Here is an 18,368-nt window from a genome sequence, read left to right as displayed (position 1 = left end):
CCTTCAGGAGAAAGAGACTTTACAACTGTGCTCCACACTCAGCATTATTGGTTAGTAAAGAGCAACTTCTAAACCAGACCGCAACTAAAATGGGAGACCCCTTGACATCACCAAGAACCCAGCATGGTGTCGATTTGGGTCCTTTCAAGCCATGGGACCACGATGGAAACCCTTTCCCCCTCCCATCGCCTCCATGTGGTTGTTGGGTGAGTGATTCTCACACATGGTACAAGAAACCACTCAAGACCATCATCTCTTTTATCTCCACAAAGAAAAAGGATGGTCCCTGTAGTCACTTTTCTCTTTCTCTATCTCTCTTCTGCTTTTTCGTTTTCTTCGTCCTGAATTTTCTTGTGAAAGCATAGGAACAGGAACAGCTATTTCACTTTTTATGCCCAACACAAGAGGTGACATTCCTCTTTAACTGCTCCAATTAAGGCCACAAAGAATCTTCCAAAAATATTGGAGCATAAACAGCCATCAAAGTCAAGCGTCTTAGCACCACTTTATCTCCAAAACCTCTCTCACTCTCTTGAGGTAACAAATCTGTGGGTGGTGGAAAGGACCAAAAGGGCTGTCATTTCATTTCACCAACTGTTCTTCAATTATTGCTGGGTTTAGTAGTGTTAATTTACCCCTCTCCTTCTTTTCCCGCAGTGAAACTCGACATGGTAGAACATTGGAGAAAATTGGCCTTTTCTTTACACTTTCTTTCAATAATGAAGCCAGTAATATAAATTCCAATATGGGATATGATATCATGATTGGCCTCTTGCTTATGCAGCCATACTGAACCAGGGTGCCCTCTGTTTTTGGTGTGTGTGGGATGGGAGGGTGGGTGCTCGACTTTACAACTATGGTGGTTTTTTGAAGGGTTCTCTGATGTTGGGTGTTGGTGGTATTGGTTGATAATTGAGGGTTTGTTGTCGTTGTCCAATGGGGAATGCGAGTGTGAGGGAGGATGGAGGGAGCTCGCATGGAGTTGGGCCGGCGGAAGGCGAGATGGATGACGGGCAGGAGCAGCAGGGGGAGGTCGCCAGCCCAGGCTCCTCTGAGTTGATGGGCCAGTCTCCTCCCCACAGCCCTGGAGCAGCGGCTAGGTCGCCTCTGATGTTTACTCCCCAGGTTTCTCTCTCCCTCTCTCTCTCTGTCTCTGTCTCTCTCTCTCTCTCTCTCTCTCTCTCTCTCTCTCTCTCTCTCTCTCTCTCTCTCTCTCTCTCTCTCTCTCTCTCTCTCTCTCTCTCTCTCTCTCTCTTTCTCGCGCGCTCGCTCGTTCGCTTGTGAGGCTGCTGTGGTATTACTTGTTTCCTTCTTCAGTTGGAAGCCTTGTTTCGTGTTATTGTATAATCAGTTAGTTATTTGTGTTTTAGGACATTGATGTGAATGTGTTGCTTTGATAACGCAGAAGTTGGTTTCCTGCAATTTATGTAGCTGGCATCGTCTATACCGCTTTTTGTTTATATTGCTTGCATCATTGAATCTCTCTTTGTTTTTAGTCTTTATAGCTTTGAACTTGTTGGTTTAGGCTCTGCTGCGCTGATAGTTCTTGGCCAGTATGTATCATCTTTCATTTAGCGGCTCTACGTGTGTCTCAAGACGGTCGACAACCAATTGGAAGGGGTCCTCATAATTCATTTGCTTTTCTGAACCATCTAGCAATTAGATTTTGATATTTGAGTAGGGTTCTTCTCAGGTGTGGTATGGAATATTTCACCATTGCCCTAAGCTTCTTCTTAACTTTTTCATTTTCTTGGTGGGCTATGGATGCTAGTCTCCTTAATCAAATAAGGTTTAATTTGTGTTGCTGCAGTTATAAAGGCTGTTCATTAGTAATGCCTTAATGGTTTATGATTTTGTAAGTTATTCAACATCATGATTTTTAGACAGATTTTGCTTTATGGATAGTATCCAATAAATACAGTCGTAACCATTTTTTTTTTCCACCCTGCAACTCGTTTGGAGCTTGTCAGTAGATCAAAATCGAAATTGTTTGTATGCCATTATGAAGCCTATGTGTTTCATGCCACCGGTCAAACATTGTTATTTTAAGATGTGTTCATGCATGTCTCGAAGTGAAACAAAGTCTAAAATTATAATAAGGTTGTGTACCTGTGAAAATTGGATTGGTAAGAAAAGTTTCATCAATATGCTAAAAGTTTAATTTGTAATCAACTACATTAATTTTCCTTAATCACAAATAATGAAATGGAACTGCATACACCCTTATCAAGAATGTTGTGCTTTCCAGGTGCCCTTAGTTCCATTACAGAGACCAGATGAGATGTACAGTCCGACTGCATGGGCTCATGGTTATTCAGCACATGAGGATTACTGTTACGATCAAGGCATCCCAACAATGTTCACATGGAGCTATGGTGGCAAAGAAGTTGCTGTGGAGGGATCATGGGACAACTGGAGATCCAAGTATGTGTTGATGGTTGTGAATATCTTCCTTCTAATCTAGAACCATCTGTTTGGCTAGAATAAAATCTCTTGTGATTTGGCCTACTTTTGCCACTAGGACTATAAATGGTTGTATCTAGTAGGAAAGAAATAGGTACCTTTGGCTGTACTGATTCAATTCTTATCCGACCACAGAAGTACCTAGGGGTGTTTATTTACCTTGGATTTTGAGATGAATGTGGATCTATGATCTGAGAATTTGACTCCGTCCCATCCGATCTCAAGTTTGAGGTTTTGGCCACATACCAAGGATCTCAAACACTCATTTCTCTATCAATCTGAAATCCAGTGTGTTGTTTACTCTATCAGCCCCAGATAAATGGGATTTAAGATCAGGCTCAGGTTTGAGATCCAAGGCTATCAAACACACCCTAGATGTTTCTGATCTTGCCTATCTGCAACCCTGTTTGTGACTAGATTTGGTCATTAATTGGTAACTTCCATTTATGGTAATTTTATTGTCCAAGTGAGTCGGTGACCCTAATTCTACATTCTTGCATATTCTTCCCAGAAATTGTTCAGCTGTAATGAATCACAGTGAATTTTTCATTGCAGGAAGTTGCTACAAAGATCTGGAAAAGATTTTACCTTAATGAAGGTTCTTCCGTCAGGGGTCTATCAATACAGATTCATTGTTGACGGTGAACGCAGATACAACCCAGATTTGCCTTGTGGACTTGATCATATGGGAAATGCTTGCAACGTTCTAGATGTTCTGGTATTATAATAAGTTGTGATATTTAAGGATTTTGATGTGATGAGTAGAAAACACATTTGACGAAACATAACATGTGGCAATTACACATGTCTACACTAATGCAGTTTAGTGGGAAACTATTGTGGCCTTTGATATGCTGCATTCTACACATGAGCAATCTCGAACACAGGAGTTTGAGTTGGTATTGGCCCATTTGATGAGGGTAGGTTGCAGATTTGATAAAAGTAGGCTTTCAGATCTTCTTTCACACAAACATGTGCAGAGTCATATATATATATATATATATAAGAATTAAGAAATTTAGAGTATACACTATAGTCTATACACTCTATACTACACACTTTATGGATAAATTATATATGAATATTGTATATTACATACTTATAAGTTATAATGTATTGTGTATATGAATGTAACATATTAAGCATTAACATGCTTACAAAGTACAAACATTAAACAAGTAAACAAAAAACACAAAACCAGGACAGAACACAGAAATGAAAAGAAAAATGCTAAACCCTCTTTTTAACGTTAAAAATTTTTAAAATAAAAAATATCGAAAATGGACGAAAATAGGCTTGACGCGTTTTGACTGCACCCGACTCGAGTCAAACGTGAGTATTTATTATACTCATTTTCTTGCAAATTCATTGATAAAGTTTCAAAATAATTTTCAAAATGTTGAAAGTAAAAAGTGTAAAAAAGGTTAAAATATATTAAGGAATTTCTGGAAAAGGAAAATATTGGGTTATTGTTGTGATTGTACCATTGGATCTTCAATTTGGGAATAATTTCAAAATACTACAATATTTTGCCCTTGCTTGTTTCTGTTTTGGCAACATAAACATGATATATGGAAAATATCAGTGATATTTGTTACACCGTTTGGAATAATTTGTGTCAAAAGTCGCTGTCTGTTAAAGCATGTTTGCGGGAGACTTTAGTTTGGGATGTACTTATTAAGAGGAACTTATCTCCCCTTACAAGATGCAATAAAAAACTGATTGTTCTTGGAAATATTTCACACTTTTACAATGTAAGCTCTTTTCTCCAACTTTTCAGTTCTTTCCAATTAGGTCTGACTATTTTTTCTGGATTTCTTTTATTTCACACTTTTACAATGTAAACTCTTTTCTCCAACATTTCAGTTTTCCAAGATAGGTTTGACTATTTTTCTGGATTTCTTTTATTTCACAGTTTTTCAATGTAAACTCTTTTCTCCAACTTCCCAGTTCGCCCCAATTAGGTCTGTCTACCTTTTCTGGATTTGTTTTCCATAAAATTGCCACTGCAGCAATAAAACCATCGCCTCCCTCCCTCCCTCTTCCTTTTAAGCATAGTCACAAAAAACATTTTTGTGTATTAAACGACGAGGTTTTTCTGAGGTATAATATGGGAAGCTCAAAAAAAGGAAAAATATGGTAATTTTTTTAAATCTTAAAAATCATAAAAATTAGGGAAAGTAAAATAAGAGGCAAACTAATAGCGTAAACATTAAAAAAATAAGTAAATAAGAAACGACTAAAAATCAGAAAATGAAAAAGAGCAGTTTGACATTAAAAAACGTGCAAAACACCTAAAATGAAAAAGGACAAAAAATGTAAAAAAGCTTTTTGGTGTTTTTTAACAAAAAAATGGCGTTTTTAAAAGTTTTAAACGGCTGATTTATTTCTTTCGTTTTATACGCATTTTTTCCACAAAAAAATGTGTTTTATACTATGTCACATGGGTACGGGTACGGGTGCCGGTACAGGTGCCGGTACGGGTACGGGTACGGGCCATTTTCAAAAAACTTGGGTACGGGGGTACGGCCGTACACACACACATATATATATGTCAAAAAATGCAGAAAAATATATTTGCACATATCTATATCAAAAATTACAAACAAACAGAATAACATATCATCATATTCATAAATCATAATTCAAAATACATTCAAAATAGATGAATCCTCTCATGAAACGATATATCACAGGCTCACAGCAATAACTAGGGAAGACGCAGTTAACAGGGATCATGTAGTGCAAAATCATATACAATAAAAATGTATTGTTGGCAAATTTGTATTGTATGATACAATACAAATTTGCCAACATTAATATCTACAATTCCATGCAGCACTCATGCAGTACAACGGCATGAGTGCAGCACTCAGTTTACATGCCCTGCCGGCAAATCCAATCCACATTCAACAATGTTCTAAGACAGTGAAGAATGAAAAGAAGGCCTCTATTATCTGAATCTCTGGCTTACCAGGAAGAAAAGAAGATCAAGTTTATTATGAAAAACACAAACAAGCTGCAAATCACATTGACACATACAAATAAACACACAAAACACATGAGGAAGCGGCTGGGCTATAGGTTTCACCAAAGGGGGGCGAGAAAACCCATCGCCCGGAAAACAGAGAGAGAGAGATTTGAAACCCTCTCGGGTAGAGAAAGGGCGAGCCAGAGGGAGGGGTGATGGGTTTTCACTTTCAGGCGGTGAGTTTTCTGCACACACAACCCGTCGCCGGTCGTCGCCGACGGCGAAGGCAGGGGTGGAGTAGATGAAAATGAAAACAAAAAATGAAAAAAACATCACAGTCACCTCCTGTCGTCGCCGCTGTCGTCGCCATTCCCCCCTGGGTTCGCCGCCCCTGCCGTCGCCTGTCGCCGCTGCTTCGTTGCCGGCGGTGAAGGCAGGGGTGGAGCCGATGAAAATGAAAAGAAAAATGAAAGAAAAAAAAAATACCGTGAGAAAGAGGAACGAATGCTGTCGCTGGCCGCCGCTGCCGTCGCCGGTCGCAGTTGCCGCGGCCACTGCACACTCGCCGGAAGTCGTCGCCAGTCGAAGGCTCGAAGCTGCGGTCGCTCGGTGAGAGTTAAGAAAGAGTAAAGTCGAATGTTTTAAGGGTTTCGTTTATTTTTTAACGTTAAAATGGGTTTAAAAGTTAAAATCAAATAATCGTTAAAAATAAAAAATGGACGGATTTGGACTCAGTCAAAGTTGACCGTATCCAAAAATGGACGGATACGACCTTCGGTATGTTGACCGTACCCGGTACGGTCAACGCCGCACCATCCCGTACCCAAGCTCGTACCCGTACCGGTGTCGTACCGGTACCGGACGGGTACTCCACCCTCCTAGCCGTACCCGTGTTACTTAGGTTTTATATGCATTTTTTCCAGAAAAATGTGTTTTTTGTGACTGCGCCTTTAAGAACATAACTCTTCTTGGTCTTCCTAGGGAAGTGGAAATGGGCTAGTTCAAACTGCTAAATAAGCTGCATCCTTAATTAGATTTCATTATTAGGCTCATATGAACCAATAACTTAGAAAACTATATTTATACAATTGTGGTTATGTTTTCTTCTTAGATGTAGGCTCTTCATTTGTACGAATTATGAAATGGCAGCTTAATAACTAGAAACAGACATGATGCAGCTGCATGCTTTTGAATTTCCTAACCCGTTTTGGGGAGAAAAGGTATTGGAGAAGGTATTGTAAATCACACCTAATCTAATTGTGTCATTGATGGCTTCAAGTCATGGAGCACTGAATTTGCTGCCCTTAATGATATCCACAGTTTCTCCTAAGAGCAGACAAGCAAAGGGTTAGTGAAATATATTGATAAACCTCGCCATGATTGTAGTGTTCAATCAACCATGGTTACAGCAAAAAATTTCTGGTGAGAGTGCTGTACAAGGCCTCGTCGAGGTGCTCCTTCAGCCAAGTGAGATGTTGGACCTCCTGGGTCCAACTTTTCCACCCTTTTATGTGGAGTATTCCTGTTTGTGTTGTCACTGGCAATACACCTCAAAGTCACCGACATTTGCACCTGAAGTGCAAAATGTCTTCACAATAAAACATACCCTAATGGTAATAATTTGGGTGGTGTAACTTGAGAAATGACAGGTTCTGCTGGTTATGATATCTGTATTTGCCTCATGGTCATTTATTTTTATTTTTTTTGGCAGCCTACATGCTTAATTATTGAAGCAATCATTGTGTTCTTGTTGAGGTTGTATGTTGGACTGGGCATAGGTTTTGTGGTGGCACTCAGCGCCATACGAAGTTGCTTTGATGGAATTGTTTTAGATCTCTTAGCATGTCTGGTTGTTTCTGTCCATTGAGGAGTCCTCGTTGATGCGTCTTCGTCAAGGTTGACATATGGCAGTTATGTTACTGTTTCTTGTTTACTTAGTTGTCAATTATTAGTGACATGGGCAATGGTATCTAGTTCTGTGGAAGCTTCTGGTCATTTAGTTTGTTTGGCTGCGCATTTCTATTGAGCTATCTGGGTGGAAACATCTAGTTCTGACCTCTTCTTTTTAATTACTTTCGTAGAGCAGAACAAATGAAAATTACTTTTTTTTTATAAAACTTCAGCTGCAATATTGGTACTTCGAAGGGTTACTGTGTATGCCTTCATGTTAGCTTTTAGGTGTTGCCTTAAGCATGTCTATCCAGAACAACTACAAAGTTTTGACTTAAGATGGTCTTGAAAAACTAGACTTGTGGACGTAGTTGTGTGTGTGTGTGTGTGTGTGTGTTCATGGGGTTTTATGTAAGTCTTATATGTATTGTGAGAGTGTCTGTCCAGCACAGGTACAAAGTGTCAGAGCATATTAAGTTGATCAAGGCTGATTACATCAACATTTTCCAATGGATTCCATAACGTGGGGTAACCAAACTGAGTTTCCTGGTTGATTTTCTGTTAATGATTATTGTGCAGGAGTATGTACCAGAGCAATTGGAAAGCCTTGCTGGTTTTGAACCTCCTCAGTCCCCAGAATCAAGCTATGGCAATCTGAACTTGAGTCCCGAAGATTTTTCAAAAGAGCCACATCTAGCCCCACCACACCTTCATCTTACACTTCTCAATGTTCCATCTTGTTCTGATGGCATCACATCCCCAACCTCGAGACCCCAACACGTGGTGCTAAATCATCTATATGTCCAGAAAGGTAAGGCTGGCCAGTCTGTAGTGGCCCTTGGTGTTACACACAGGTTTCTTGCCAAGTATGTAACCGTGGTGCTCTACAAGTCTCTTCAGAGGTAGAAGCTGATTAGATCTGTACTGCGAGTTTACATTTGGTGAGTCATTAGAAAAAATTTATACTGCGAGTTCCCATTGGTGAGAGGAGATCCATATGCTTGTGTAAGTTGTCTACTTTCCATTGGTGTTACAGGTGAAATATATTTTATTATGTGGGACAGGAAAACTCTCTCTCTCTCTCTCTCTCTCTCTCTCTCTTTCTCACACACACACCCACACATACTCTTTCCATATTATCTTCATTAATACAATATTTCTTTGGAAAACATGACAGACGTCAGCAAGAAAGCAGAGGCTTGTGCCATGTAACTCAATTCTCATCTCACTCCTTTTTCATATTAGCATGAACCGTACTGTCCAATTTGCAGAGGGGCCAAGAATGAAATTCAACTATATGACGGGTGTTTCATATCCCAGAAATTAAGGAGGACGTTCTCCCAATTCAAAGTTTTATAGAAGGTGGCCATGTCTTGCCTTTTCTCACCATGTCAAAGATTCACGAACTTAACTCAGAGCATAGTGAAGGACTTCCGTACCTGCTTGAATTTACTTAGACTCGAGAGTAATTTCAAAACAAAAAACAAAAGTTAGAGCAAGTGCAGGAATTGATTAGCGGCGTTGCAGGGATTCCCGTTTTGTATATAACATAAATGTTACCTGTAAAAACAAATTCAGGTCACGACATGATTAAAGCTGCAGGAAATTGTAAAAAGTTCTACTTCCATGATGCTCCACCTGTGGCCAAGCCTCAAGATTGAATTTCTTCTTGTTTATGGGGTTATGCTGCAATCTTAGCCGCATTGGTATCCATTCTGAAGTATCAACAGTAAATGCAGTCCTCTCAACGCCTCACCTCATTTTAAGGTTCTATCTCAACGTAATGTATGACATTCTGCTCTACCATATTTGAGAATCACCATTGGGGGTATGGGATAATCCTTTGTTCCATAGCTCTAGAGCTATTTATAACCGGCCAACTCAAAAATCCTCAGGTGATATATTTGCAGTCATCAAGTCTCTCTTTGCTATCATTATTGTGAGCAAATATAGCATCTTAATGTTGATAAGATGACAATTTTGCTATGCTAATGCTCGCTCTGCTAATCTGCCTAAGCCGGGAAGGAGCAAGATTTTGTGGTGACCTTTTAAGGGCTCATGGTAAAGCTAAATATCTTATGGCGGTAGAGTTCTTGCTTTTAGGAATGCTTCCAAAGGGAAAACAGGAACAACCTAGCCATGCCTTCTTTTTTTTTTTCCAAGAAAAGGAAAGACTACAATGTTTTAAGTTGTACTCTAAGCAATCTTTATATTGTTCCTCATTGATCCACACTTATGGGTGTCCATGACCAGAGTTTAGGTCGAGTTAGTCCAACTCGAACTCGGCTGAAGTCTTATAAATAGGGATGTCAACCGATTGGATTCGAACCTGATATACCTTTGACCATATCCAATTTTTTAGATATTCATATATTTGGATTCAGAATCAGATTTAAATGCAGATGAAAAAAGGCTATGCCATATGCTAATCCGACTTTTAAGTCTACATCTGATTCTGATTTGAATCCGACCTGAATCTCACTTTTAAGTTACATTCGGATTTGATCCGAATCTGACTTCTAAGTCATATCCTAGTCAGATCCGAATCCGATTGGAATATGACATTTTAGGCACCGATCCAAATCTGACTTTTAACTTGTCCAAATTTGATCTAAAACCTAATTTTATTAATTAACTAATTTTAAAATATATGCATCCACATTCAGAATTTGAATCTTAGTCAAATTTAATTAATTAAGCCAAATACATGTACCAATATTGAAGTAATGAGGTAAATAACGAAGGAATGTATTCAAGTTGCCTACATATTGTATTTTCAACATCATAGTTAAGGAACTAATATATCCAATGAAGGCAAGTGCAATTGCCTTATTGAAAATATATTTTTCTTACTAGGAAACAATGTGAAACTTTATTGAAACAAGGATTTCAAGGTCCAGATAAATTTGAACGAACAAGCTTCAATCTCTTGGAGGAAAAGTTTGAAGCGCCGTTGATGAAAGTGAAAACAAATATTTTTCTTGAATTGCTGAAATTATAAACCAAATTAGAAGCTACAGAGACAAAACTAAGATAATAATATTTTGTAAAAGAGTTGGTGCTTAGAATAATAAAAGATTTAGTTGTGCTATCATTTTGTGAACTAGTGAATTCTTTGGAAGTGCTTGAATTATGAATTTCGAAGTTTAGCCAAAAAAGTTTGAATCAAGTATTTTCAATCCAAGTAAACCTCGAAGAAGAACGAAGTATCCAAAATATGTTATTTGCAAGAGGAGACCAAAATTTAAGATCGATAAGAGCTAATTAGATTAAGGAAGAGACTACATCATTCCAAGGTACGTATAACAAATAAAATAATAAATCTGAATTATGTTACTACGTGTGCAAAAAAAAATGAGAACAAGTCAAATCATTGTCAGCTTAAAGTATGAGAAATAAATTAAAGTGTTGCTACAAGGGTTTTGCTAAAAAATTGTAATTGGTTCTAGAAAATGAAACAGATTTCTCAAGAAATGATGTATAATTAATGGTAATTTATTTTTTATTCACTAAATATTTTTATCTTGATTGTGCACTAAACAATCACACAAGTATTAGCTATCCCCAAGGAGGTTGGTGCAACAACCGGGGTAGGGGCTGGTAGGTGGGCAGTGTCTGTTTTTAACTCCTATGCTTGGCATCAACCCACTCTACGTTGCAAACAAGGGGTCACATACATGCAAGTTGAAGCATAACAAGAGTATCACCCTAAAGCACCACAAAGTAACTCTAGACCCTGGAGGCTTTGGCTTTCACTCGGCTGGTGGAAATAGCTTCCCACTTACCCAAAAAATCTCACGAATACTAGCTATCAATCGAGATTGTTTAGATTGAATGAAAGCAGTCAATTTAAAGTAAGGTTAGAAGAGACGACTCTAATAGTTGAAGAAATTGACTAATAGTTGTACAGACATGAAGTGACTTTTTTTAGGGTCATTTGATAAATGGAACATGAACTTACCTCAATCTTTGGGTATGTTCATGAAATACTGATTCTATTGTTCCGTGAAGAACCAATGTTTTATGAACCTGCCCCAATTTTTGAGGACGATCCATGTAATACTCGCATAACGTTCCACCTGCCGAACAACCCCTTCATATTCTGGACTGGCACAAAATCTTTTATGAATGGGATGTAATGACAGGCAAGCGGACAACTATGATTAAAGAGTAAAACCTGTTGCTAATAGTGAACTAATAAGCATTTGCCTCTATCCATGTATTTTTTAGAGCTAGCAAATAACAACTACCGCGATAATGGGGTCGCTCGGTCTACGGCTAAGGAATTTCATTCGTTTGATTCACATTAAGTAGGGATAAAGAAGAAAACTATTCACCATTTTAGCTTGTAGGGTGTTGGGAAATGAAACCCGTTCGGTACAAAGACTTACTGTTCCTGTTACATTTGTAGTCCACTGTCTCAAAGTACCTCATTTTGGCCCGTGACTGGATTATGCATTTTACTTGAGAAAAGAAAACAGCCACAAGAGGAGAATAATAAAATCATAAAGACGATTATATAAAATGTAACATATGGCTACTATGTGATCAACATGATTTTAAAGAGAATAGTGCATATAAGTTCCTTGAGATTATTCTTTTACTTTCAGGTTGCTGTCTCTAGAGGCGGAGCCAAGGTAGGGCCTCCATAGGCCTTGACCCCATCTCAATTTAAAAAAAAAAATTACATGTAAATTTTGAAAATTTTCACTTGTTCTATATAAAAAATAAAAAAAAAAGATATTTCGGTACTAGTCAAAATTTAAAAACTTTAATTTAGCTCCCATCAAGAGAGATTTCTGGCTCCACTCCTGACTGTCTCTACGTCGAATCACTCACCCATATTTGTTCTTACAATCTATCATAAAGTGTCATGAAAATATATAATGAAAGCAAAAGAAAAAAAGAAAAGTCCCATGTTGCTTTTGAAAGTTTTTGGTGGATGTGTGCATATTGATCAGAAGAATTACCTCAGAGAATGACTTCTCACAAAAGGATCCATCTCTCAAGGACCAAAAAATTACCTTGGGCCAGTAATAAGATAATTGTAACAACCCACTTCGTTCAAATTATTTTATGGAGAAGTCATAAAATAAAACCATTAGTTATTCATTTGCAAGCACTGGCGTCATAAATATGTATTGTCCCAGAAGTACAAGGTTTTGCTAGAATGCAATTCTCACTACAAGCATTCGAATTGAGGAGTGTCTCTGTAATGAAAGGCCATACAATATGCTGAGATCTCACTAGTTGCAAAAAAAATCAGTTTACACCCGTTTTTACACTGTGCTCTTCTCCTCTACGTAGCTCAAAGAACCAATAAAGGGTCTGGGTGTTTACATTTTGAAATAAGTTTACAGCTTAATTTTTTATCTAAAAATCCATTGTAACTTCGGTATTTAGTCGAATTTAAAAATAAGGTTATGTTTGGAGAATTTGTAACATCTAAACTGCAAAACAAATATAGAGAATAACAAATAACTGCTAGAGGTTTCGCTTTCCACACAAAAAGAATAGCTCAACATGCAAGTGGAAAAGCCTTTCAAGCAAAGGTACTCGAACAAGAACTGAAGAAAATTGAGAACATTGTCACAAATGTAGTTTTCTTGTAGAGATGTTTTTCTTTTTTTAGGTATAATACGGCAAAATTATTTCTATCAGGAATATCTCGGCATTAAAAAGGTTAAAAGTTCTAAAGATAAATTGTGAAAATTGTACAGAAAAAATCTGGTAACTAAAAAATTATAGAAAACGTGGAAAAATGGAAGAAAAATAAATACACGATTAAAAATCGAATAAAACATAATTTTTTTCCTGTTTCTTTAGTTTTGGCTTTTTGTTAAAAAAAAACGAGTTTTTTTTTTAATTTTTCAGCTGACTTGTTTTTAATGTTTTTTTACATTTTTTTTGAATAAAATGCATTTTCTAAAACAATGGTTGAGAATGAGGCAGATTCATTCCCATATAAGCTTCATTTCCTGATCCACCTCTCTCTCCCTCTCTCTCTCTCTCTCTCTCTCTCTATATATATATATATATATATATATATATATATATATATATATATATATATATATATATATATATATATATATATATCTATATATATATCTATATATATATATATATATATATCTATATATATATATATATCTTCTTGCAATACCTGATGCAAGAGAGCTACATCGGTTTTTTGGGAAAATTTAACTTGGCTTCAATTGGCTGAACACTCGATAGCCACTGCCCAAAATGTTCCTCTTATTCAGATATCTAAAATCTACACGCTCGAACCGTTCTGGAAAAATCGGATATCTAAAAAAATCCAACTGAACCATTATGAAAAATCGGATATGAAAAAAAAATAATATCTGATTGGATTCAGATCGGATTTAATATTAGATAAATATTCTACATCAAAGCTCTTACCTGAAAAATCACCCAAATTCGGTTCAGAATTAGGATTTAGATTCAGATTCAGATTGTGAAATAGGGTTTTGGATTTAGATTCATATATGACTTTGTTGGTATTTGAATCTGAATCAAGTCCATATATATGAATATTAAAAAAAAAAAACAGATAGAATTAAAGGTATTTCTGATTCAAATCCGCTCCATTATAATTCCTAATATCCATGGGTTAAATGGCCCCAACAAGAAATTATTCCCTGCTGGGGCATAAGTAAAATGTAGGACGAAATGGATGGAGGTGCACTTTTCTTTTAAAGCAACTAACAGGTTGGTGGTTAATTTGCAGGGGATCCAACGCACAAATTTCTCAAAAGCAATGAGAAGTTACGTTGGGAAAAAATTTTAAAAGGAAAACCCGCAAACGATATGATTACAGCCTCAGAATTTTTCAAATGTAGATACGACACTTGGGCACTTTTTTGCTAAGTTTTTGGCCTTTGTCAATGTTATGATATAGCATCGCTGCTATTCTCACCACTTCAGCCTACACAACAACAAGTTTTAAAAACTTTTAAAGAAAGATTTATATGTAAATCTAAAAAATTTTAGTTTAATATATAAAAGAATTTAAAAAAATTTTATTTCGACCCGTGTTAAAATTTTGAAACTATAGTTTGACCCCAACGACAAAAAATTCCTATCAACCTCAAACAATATAATCGTAATCGTAATACGAGACGCACAATGATAAAGGTACAATGGCTCGCTCAGGTCGTGGATTGGTGTTGTGCTCGACAAACAAACCAGGTTGAGTGACTGCAACGACTGGTAAGAATGGGGCCCGCGCGCTAGGGAAGTGGGCAGGTTATCCCTCAAATCGTCCACTTTGGGTGCTTGCTTTTCTCCCTGAGTTGATGAAGGCCGGCTCGGCGGCGCTACGTGGACGAGGCATGCAACTAGGTCGTGCTCAATGTGGCTGCGCAGGGTTGGGCCCTGCTCCACTTCAAATTTTTTTTTTTTTTTTAAAAAATGTACATATAAATTTTAAAAAATTTTACTCATTTTATATAAAAATTTTAAAAACTAATATTTTAACCCTAGTCAAAATGATAGATTTGAGTAAGCAGCGAGCATTCAAAATGCGGTTGCAGCCGAGGCCCGAGGCAGGGAAGGCTTGTGGTAATCTGATAGACGGTTGGGCTCGGCTGATGCCGGATTGCTCTTCTAAATATGACATCATTCCTACCCTGCCAAACAGCTCTCTACATTGTAAATAGACGACACTTCCACAAAGCTTCACATGATCGAACGAAGCCAAGTTATGTGTTGAACATCATCTTAAGCCAAGTTATGTGACAGAGAGGACACATTCTGTTCATCTGGAAACATATACATAATACACTTGATATTCATGTCCACCTAAATGCTGTCCTTCAACATCTTGAGCCATAGAAAAAGAACCACCAGCCAAAACATCCATTGAAATTTTGCATTATTGAGAAGAATAGAGGAAACCTTGCCTTTCGGCTGAGGATTTTCAATGAAAGACGAAGGAGAATAAACAAGGAGAAAAAGGGAACGAAACTAATCACTTATTCCATAGTTGCCTCCCGTCTTCCCTATTCGTCGTGATGCTCGATGACAACCTTCAAGATTTCCAAAATTAAGGAGAAGAGACCATTAGAAATAAGCGTCTTTGGCAGAACTAATATCTGGTGCAAGCGAAAGGCGTCATCGAAGAACTGAAGATCGCATTCACAGCATGTGGCCACGAAGTCTTCGTTGTTAAATATACAAGGGAGAGAATCAAGATCCACGAATTGTGGGATCTAACATTACACCATGGATATGTTGTTGCAATAAAAAAATAAACATAATTTACAAGATTTATTTATTGATATATGTTATCTCTTGGCAGCTCTATCTTTTCTTCTTGGCAATCTTATCTCCAAAGAGATGATACTCTCCCTCAAGTTAGAGAGTATAAGTCTGGAACACCCAATTTGTTGACAAAGTTTTGGAAAACATCTCCGCCTAGCGGTTTTGTGGAGATATCTGCCAACTGCAAATGTGTGGATACATGTTGAGGATGAATGGTTCTCTTTTGAATTTTTTCTCTCACAAATTGGCAACCAAGTTCAATATGTCTTGTAGGCTCGTCAAACATGGGATTTACACATATATATAAAGCAGGTTGGTTGTCACAATACGTATGCATCAGTTCAAGATGGTGATGGCCCAAGTCCACCCGTAATGCTTGAAACCATTAGTTTTCATTAGTCGTGGAAGCCATTGCTTTATATTCTGCTTTCTGCTTCAGTGTAAGAGAGTGAAACCATGGTTTAGTCAACAAATAGGTCTCCTAAAGCAGAAGTGTGTGCAACCGCAGTTGGTTCTTTGATTGCCAAGAAATTAGACTGCTTCCAAGATAGACAATGTAACCATCAATGGACCGTTTAAATCAGAATACACTTTGAGTTTTTGCTTTCAGGATGACTGTTTCAGCCAGTATAGATATTCACAAAGCCAGTGAACTTGATTACCTAGATGCTCCCCTTTAACTAGGAAGTCAAGTGGAAGAGTAATGTAAACCTCTTCATCAAGCTCTCCATGAATGGGGTGCATTACTTATGTCCATTTGAGATAAGGCCCAGCCACAGATGGAAGCAAGAGCAAGCAATGTGTGGTGAGTTTAGATACTAGGGCAAAGATTTCGTGGTAATCAGGCTGAACAAAATATGAAGAGGACTGGTTTGCTCATGCCTAGTAGATGTCACTTAAGCACAGGCCATTTGGGACTGCATGGTCACGAGAAGGAGCTTTACTAGTTTTGAGGACCTTTCTTTGACCCACTTTCCCGATGTTGGGTCATGGGCAGTAGTGTACATATATACTCTGCTTTTTCATGGTTTTTTTGTAATGTTTATTTAGGGAAAACTGTTTATAGCATAAAACCTCAAGGCTATACATTTATGCTAGCATAAAACCTCAAGGCTATACATTTATGCCTCTAAGATTATGGCATGCTTCGGGGCCTAGGTGGACCTATGATACATCCTTCAACTCAGGTTTGTGTTTGCCACTGTTTGTAACGCAGAGAGATATGACAACAACCATAAGATTCAAATCACAAACCCCTTGAATGTGAGCCACCTTGTCCCCCTGTTGTACTATGTCCCTTGAGGCTGTTACTATTGAGATCAACTCTTGGACATTATATTCCACTAGTTACTATTGAGAACTCTCACGATATCATGGTCCAATTTGCTTTGATTGCTCTCCGTGTACTGGAACATTCAGAGATTTTGGGTGAACAAACAAAATAAAATAAAATAAAATGTTGAGAACTTTGTGCTTGGTCAATTGATCTTTTCAATCCCTTGCTTCAGCAATTGACCCAATGAGTGTTTACGAACCACGGTTGACCTGTTATACTGCAATAACGACGTGACATTGTGAATCACAATTTTTGAGAAAAATCACACAATTTCTGGACTAAGGCACAATGGCACCAAAGAGGTAGTCTCATTATTCTATTGTCTTGTTTATTTCTCCAACATTGCTTCCTCCACTACTATGTGCTTCCTTTTCTCCACTAAGGCAATAACAGTTGACAAGGAGGAAATTGTTTGGCAAAAAATGCCATATAATAGGTTCTAAGGACAACTAGGTAAAAGTATGCGACATGTGATGCAGTATGTTCAAGAGAATTGAGGTAAAAAATATGGTATTTTTATTATGTTTATTCATGGTAATATGAAAATAGTCAATACATATTTAGTTCTAGGCAGAACATGCAACACCTTCTCGTCCTTCCTTTAATAGAAATTCTACACAATATGCTGCAAGGCAAAAGAAAGAAACATTCTCAAGGGTTCAAAAGTTGTCCTTGCCAAATTTGCTGTTTAAAATTCACTGTTGTCAGAATCGGTCTATTCAAACTGAATAGGAGACAAACTTATTCAATTCAGCATCTAATTCAAGAGTCCTCTCATCTTTTAAATATTTTTCTAATATTTTAAGATTTTTATTGTAATTAATTTTATATATTTTCTTTTTAAAAAATGGTCTTTTTAGTACTTTGGTTGATTCACAACTTATTCAGCTCATGCTGCTAAAATTTCCTTTTGCCCACAAAGAACAAATCACACAAAATTGTGAGAGTTTTCGTGAGAGAGAAAACACATTGATCCTTACCTTTACCATTCTTGAATGATAGCTGAAGGGTAACAGGAAAGAGCCATGGAGCAAGTATGTGGTTGCAAGGAAGAAGAGACAAAGGAAAAAGTTGTCCACACAAAGCTGAATGAAAGAGTCTAATTTGAATGTAGAAAAGATTGTAAAGATCTACATTATGGACATAGTGACGACCCATTAGTTCTAGGGACTAGGGCCATAGATCAGTCAATACTGTTTCAAAATTACTGAAAGCAGGACTGAAGATGCCTCTGTTTGGCTGCAAAATTATTGCCATCCAGAGTCCAGGACTGCACCTGGTACTTCTGGGTTAGTCAACTGCATTAATGGACTTTCATATCATTTCATGGATTGTTCTAACACTAATTTTATGAATGACCGTCAATTAGCCTTTCAACAGATTAAAGAATGCAGAAACACCCGAAATATGTCGGTCCAA

At 37.4% G+C, this 18,368-nt stretch overlaps 1 protein-coding gene across 1 annotated transcript; it reads left to right on the top strand.

The window, feature by feature from the left end:
* Positions 1-381: 381 nt before the first annotated feature.
* LOC116258690 (SNF1-related protein kinase regulatory subunit beta-2) lies at positions 382-8,378 on the top strand. The gene is made up of 5 exons (XM_031636005.2): positions 382-537; positions 658-1,125; positions 2,249-2,424; positions 3,019-3,181; positions 7,904-8,378. Exons 2-5 carry the CDS (start codon positions 937-939, stop codon positions 8,228-8,230), a joined length of 855 nt encoding a protein of 284 aa, XP_031491865.1. The 5' UTR covers positions 382-537; positions 658-936; the 3' UTR covers positions 8,231-8,378.
* Positions 8,379-18,368: the final 9,990 nt, after the last annotated feature.

The sequence above is a fragment of the Nymphaea colorata genome, chromosome 8 (assembly GCF_008831285.2).
Source record: "Nymphaea colorata isolate Beijing-Zhang1983 chromosome 8, ASM883128v2, whole genome shotgun sequence".
Classification (NCBI taxonomy): Eukaryota; Viridiplantae; Streptophyta; class Magnoliopsida; order Nymphaeales; family Nymphaeaceae; genus Nymphaea; species Nymphaea colorata.
The sequence above is the reverse complement of the archived record's forward strand: the minus strand, read 5'-3'. Positions and strand labels throughout refer to the sequence as shown.